Genomic DNA, 5,988 nt, shown 5'->3' on the forward strand with positions numbered 1-5,988 from the left:
TGTGCCTTGTGTGTCTGTTCCTGCCTGGTTTAGTAAATCCCTGTTTTATCCCCCCCTCCCACCCCCAATGCACAGCCGCGGGTGGATCCCCAAAACAGAGGAGCAGGGATGGGGTGATGCTGCCACGAGGATCCCAGAAGGGCATTTAGGGTTAGGATCTCCCTTCCCTGGATGCGAAACGCTTGGCTAATGGATCTCTGGTGGTTCTGGAGTCCAGTGGGGATGTTGGTGTGTGGTGGCTCAGTGAGCAGAGCCCTGAAATCCCGACCTGTGTGCCCTGAAATCCCAACCTGTGTGCCCTGAAATCCCGACCTGTGTGCCCTGAAATCCCGACCTGTGTGCCCTGAAATCCCGACCTGTGTGCCCTGAAATCCTGACCTGTGTGCCCTGAAATCCCGATCTCTTCCTGCTTGTGGCTGGAATACATTCCCTGTGGCTGGAATACTCTCCCCGTGTGCATCCTGTGCTGCATGCCCAGACTCCAGCATGTCTAAATATATATATTTATTACCTGAGTGTTTATAAATATATATAGAGAGCGAGTGGTGCCAGGGTGCTGAGTGCACACCTTTGACATCTGCTGATAATTCTGAGTTGCTGATGAGGACGTGATGCTGTTTAGAGGACAAAAAAAGGCCGTAAATTCGGGGGGAATTTGGGATTCTCGGCTGGCTCGCGGTGCACGCTCCCTCCTCCAGCCTTTGGATCCCGCGGGATTCATTCCATGTCTCACCTGGCTGTGGTGGTGGAAACCTTCTTGCCCATGAATTATATAAATCTAAATAGGAAAAGGTGATTTTAGAGCCTCTCCCGTAGAAGTAGAGCCCGTAGAGAGTAGCGCAGCCCTCTCTTAATGCTCGGTGTAAAATAAACCTCCTCTGACCACAGGAGGGGACCAGGCAGCAGCAGAGCCCAAACGGGACAAACTCCCGTCCATCAATGACTTGGACAGCATTTTTGGCCCCGTGCCGTCCCCCAAATCTGCTGCTGCCACCGCAGAAGACAAGTGGGTCAATTTTTCCGATCAATCCCCGGAAAACGCTCCTCCGGAATTGTCGCCCCGGGAAAAAGCTCCGTCTCCTCCGGCGGCCGCGGGCAGCCCGGTCAGCGCTCCGGCCGAGCATCCCCGCCCGCTGCCCTCGCCGCTGCAGCTGGAAGAAGCTCCCAAGAAGCTTTCCGAGCAGCCCCACCTTAAGGATGATTCCGCCGAGCCCGTCGCCTCTCCTAAAGATTTTGGGCCGGGCCAAAGAGCCACCCCGCCGCCCCCTCCGCCGCCCACCTACCGCGCCGTGGTTTCGTCCCCCGGCCCGGGCGCCGGCACGGGAAGCACCAGCGGTACGTGCTGTGAGCTCGGGTGTGCTTCGCTGTGGCCGTGGTGTGTCCCAGCCAGCCGTGCCGCGCTTCCAGCCTGTGTCCTGCGTCCTTCCCTGCGCTCCCGTGCGGCTCAGAGCTTCCCCCAGAGCTCCCCGGAGCCGCCCACTCTCCCACCCCAAAATGTGGCGCGGGGTTGTTGTTGTTGTTGTGTTCTCCGTGGGAATGGAAATGTTCCAGGAGAATCGTCTGGGTGAGCCTCAGGTGCAGGGTTTGGGTTTTTGGAGGGTTTTTTTTAAGCGCATCCTCTCATCCCGGTAATTCACGGGTGTGAACAGCGCTCGGTTCCTGCTGGGATGGGGGGATGCGTTCCGGGGTGAACCTCTCCCCCGGGAGAAGCTCTGCCTGCCTTCGCCTGCTTAATTATAACGGCTCATTAGCGCAAACGAGCTGGGGGAGGCTGAGTTTACTCACAGGAGCTGCAGCCTGAGCTTGTTCTTTTAGGGCCTGACCCCGGCTCAGCCCCTGTGCTCCCACCCAAGGGGGTTTTTGTGGGAATCACCCCACGGAGCCTTGAGGAACCCGCACTGGTGGTGGGATGGGGTGGGGTGGGATGTGCAGCTCCCCCAGCTCCATATCCGAGCCCTGTCGCCCTCCTCATGGGAGCCTGGAATTTGTGTCCCTTTCCTGGGGGTTTTGTCACTTCCAGGAGCATCCCCTGAGTGTGGATGGTGCTGCAAGTGTGGCTTTGCTTCAGTGCTGGTGGCTTTTCTGTGCTGGCTCGGGGGTGGGTGGGGTCCCTGTGGGGGCTGCAGGGTCCAGCCTGAGCTGGAACTTCTCCAGGAGCTCCCAGGAGCGGGAAACGCCGGGATTCATCCGGGCTCTCCCAGCCCATTCCCTACTGAGCACAGGATGGAGAAGCACCAGGGGCTCCCCATGGATGGATGGATAGATGGAATCCATGGATGATGGATGGTTGATGGATGGATGGATGGATAGAATCCATGGATGGATGGATGATGGATAGAATCCATGGATGGATGGATGATGGATAGAATCCATGGATGGATGGATGATGGATAGAATCCATGGATGGATGGATGGATGATGGATAGAATCCATGGATGGATGATAGATGGATGGATGGAGCAGCCCCGCTCAGCCTCTCCCAGAGGATGCACATCCCTTCTCCAGGAATTATCTCCTGTCTCAGTCTGGACTGCTTTGCCTCCCTCTGCACCTCGGTGTTCCCAGGGCTGGGAATCCAAAGTGTGGCCACAGCTGCACAAAAAGGGTGCAAACCCTCCAAAAGCTGCGTCAGATCCAGCACCTGCCTCGCTCCTCCCGCCTTCCCAAGGCTCGTTTTTGGGTGCTGTGGAGCAGAGCTCCCCCAGGATCTCCCCCTGCCCTCAGCTCCCCTGGCTGGCACCGGGGCAGGCTCACGCTGGAAGGGTTGGGAGGGATCCCAAAACTCGTCTTGTTCCAACCCCCTTCCACCACCCCTCGTTGCTCCGAGGCCAACATTCCAGCAGATTTCACATTCCATGCTGGTTTCCACATGCTGTCAGCTTCTGGTGCAGGAAATATCCATCCCCTGGGTGGAAGCCACCATCTCCCCAGGGCTTTGGCCACAGAACCCACCCGGGGAGGCTCCATCCTGTGACACTGCAAGGTCACTTTTCCCTAAGTCTTTCCCATTTTGAAAGGCTTTCGTTGGTGTAAGGAAGGAAAAATTCAAACATTGGTTCCCAAATTAGGCCTTGAAATAAAAGCAGCTTGAATTTTGGAGTTGTGCGAAGGAATGACTGGAATTTACTCTTTAATCCAGGCCCTCTCTTGTCTGAGCCTGCTCTCCCTCACCTCTTCTTGTTTCTATAAACCCAGCTTTGATCTCTAGCTCAGATTAAGCAATCACCCAAAAAACATAGGAAATGATTCTTTTGGAAGTGGGAAAACAATGAAGTCATCACCTCATCAGTCTGAGCCGAGCACGGAGCTGCTCTGTCCTGGGCCAGCTCTCCTGGGAATGAGCTGGGATCTCCCTCCCTTTCCTGCTGCCCTTCACGTCCTGGTGCCACCTCCGTGCAGCTCCAGCTGCTGCTGGGCTCTCCTGGAAGGAATTTCCCGTGTGTGGAGCGGAGCAGGCTCCGGGAACCTCTGTGAAGCTCCTGTTGCCTTTTCCATTTGATCCCAAGAATTCCCTTCACAGCAGGGCCAGGGCCTGTGTGAGCCCTGGGATCAGCTCCCCTTCTTTGGGAGACTCTTCCGGAGGCTTGGGAGCTGTGCTGTGCTCCCAGAAATCCCAGAACCTTCCTCTCCCTTCTTTGCTTGGCCAGAGCTTTGCCCTGTGATGAGAATCCCTAATTCCCAGCGGGTTCATCCATCACCCTATCCCTCCCGCCCCTATTTTTTGGGAAAGCCGTAAAACTCCTCCCGTGCCGACTTTCCGGAGGGAACCAGGCATTGAGCAGCCCCCGCCAGGAATCCACGGGCATCGACCGTTCTGGAACGTTCTGTGCCCATCTCTGGGGGCACTCTGGGGTGGGCAGCAGTGGGGCAGAGCCTGTGGGGCGCTCACAGCTCCCGTTTGTTGCAGGTTCCTCGTCCCCGGCTCGTCCCGGAACGCCGCTGGCCACGTGTGGCACCCCCCCGCCGCCACCGCCCCGACCCCCGTCCCGGCCCAAGCTGCCCCCTGGCAAACCCCCCGTCAGCGATGTGGTACGTGGGGAGGGGCGGGGGGCATTCCCAGGCTGGAATCCCGGCATGGGATGGGCTTTTCCAGGGTTTGTCCAGGGAGGGGGAATTCCCCGTGGGAAGGGCAGTGCCAGCCCGGTGGTGCCACCACGGGCCAGGGTCACGGCAAGGGATGGGATGGGATGGGATGGGATGGGATGGGATGGGAATGTGCCCCAGGGAAGGGTTGGGGGGCAGTTCCAGCTGTCCCAGGAGTGGTGCCTGGCTCAGGGGGTGCCCAGCCCCTGTCCCGTGTGCCACCCCAGGCTGCCTCAGGTAAGCTGGGAGGGTTTTAGGGTTGATAATGAGGGTATAAAATGATAAAATGACTTATTATTAGACAAATTCTGTTGGATTCTGTTGATTAAATCACCCCAAAATGATCCTTAAGGGCCTGGGGAGCTGGCACCTGCTGGGCACTGCTCCCTTCCCCGTGCCCAGCCCGTTCCATCCACCCCAAGGCCCCTGGAGCTCCCATCCCCAGTGTGGATGGCTGGGAATTTCCCACCATGCTGGGGATCACCTCATTTCCCAGCTCCAAGCTCAAATGCCATCAGCATTTTGTCATTCACCCAACGACAGCTCAAATCATTCCCATTTTTCCTCTGGAACACCAGCAGAGCAATCGGGAGGGGCCAGGCAAAATCGTATTTGTTTGACATGAACATTTCTGCGTGGATTTCCCTTTAACTTTGTGTTCTTTTATGTTTCTCTCCAGTCCAGGCCTTTTAGCCCTCCCATCCACTCCTCCAGCCCTCCTCCGATAGCACCTTTAGCCCGTGCTGAAAGTACTTCTTCCATCTCTTCCACCAATTCCCTGAGTGCAGCCACCACTCCCACCGTCGGTAAACACACACAGCGCTGCTGTTCTTTCACCTTTCCTGCGCCCTCGGATCATTCCTGAGGCCTTTGCACTCGCTAGGTCCTTCTTTGGGGTCGGACTTGTTTGTTTCCATCGGGGTTTTAGATGCCAAAAGGGATTCCAGGGGGATCAACTGCCAGGGAAGTTTGTCCAGATGTTGTGGGAAATGGGTGTTTGGTGAAAGTCAGGGGAGTTATGATATAAAATGTGGTTCTGGGCTGTAAAATGGGGCAAAATAAGCTTTTTTTTTTGGTAGGGGATGCTTGTGCCTGGAGGGGAGTGGGGCTGGAAGCCAGACCTGGGGGTGCAGGAATATTGAATCTCTTGGAATGTCTTAAACTCCCACTTAGAGCAGTAAGAGGAAAAGGGGTCTCGGAAAAGCCTTTTCCCAGCCGCTTGGCACGTCCTAGGGCAGAACCAAACGCTGCCCTTTCCTTTTGGAGGCACATCCCGACAAAAAGCGGGGTTTGCCAAAACCCCGGGGCTGAGATGAGGAATGGGAATCGAGTCTGGCTGGCAGCTCCCAGCTCCAGGTGCTGGGTCCCCCCACGCCTCCCTCCTCCCTCCCCTCTGTCCCCTCCTGTCCCCTCTGTCCCTGCTGCCAGCGCTCCCCCTTCCTCCTCCTCCTCCTCCTCCATCCCTGCCACCCCTGGCTGCCGTCCCCCCGCTTCCCGCAGCTCCATCTCCTCCCAGGATCACCTCCCTCCTCTGTCTTTTCTTCCCAAGCCTCTGGAAAAGCCAGCCTGGCGGGAGATCCCGTGAGCTCGGCCATCGCGCTGGCCGCAGCGTTTGTCACTGCTGTCACCCTGGGGAGCGGTGGCACTGCCACCAAGGAAGGTGACATGGCTGTCCCCGCGCTGCCGGTGGCCCCGAGCCCTCCCAGTGGCTTTGCTGGAGTCTCGGAGCGCGTCTCCATCCTGTTGTTGCTTCACTCTCAGGTGTTGTGGGTGCTCGTCCCTGTTCCGGCTGTCACTGTCACAGCACCTCGCTGGGAAAATGTCACCTGGACAGGGAGCTGGGGAAATGTCACCTGGACAGAAATGTCACCTGGACAGGGAGCTGGGGAAATGTCACCTGGACAG

General features: G+C 57.5%; 1 protein-coding gene across 1 annotated transcript in view; it reads left to right on the forward strand.

The window, feature by feature from the left end:
- The window catches only part of SGIP1 (SH3GL interacting endocytic adaptor 1), a 50,678-nt gene that overhangs the window by 29,753 nt on the left and 14,937 nt on the right, over positions 1-5,988 (forward strand). Inside the window, exons 13-15 of the mRNA XM_033516252.1 lie at positions 875-1,335; positions 3,908-4,029; positions 4,763-4,889. Of these exons, the coding sequence (XP_033372143.1) occupies positions 875-1,335; positions 3,908-4,029; positions 4,763-4,889 (710 nt within the window). The remainder of the gene's footprint in view (positions 1-874; positions 1,336-3,907; positions 4,030-4,762; positions 4,890-5,988) is intronic.

Source organism: Parus major, chromosome 8 (genome assembly GCF_001522545.3).
Source record: "Parus major isolate Abel chromosome 8, Parus_major1.1, whole genome shotgun sequence".
Classification (NCBI taxonomy): Eukaryota; Metazoa; Chordata; class Aves; order Passeriformes; family Paridae; genus Parus; species Parus major.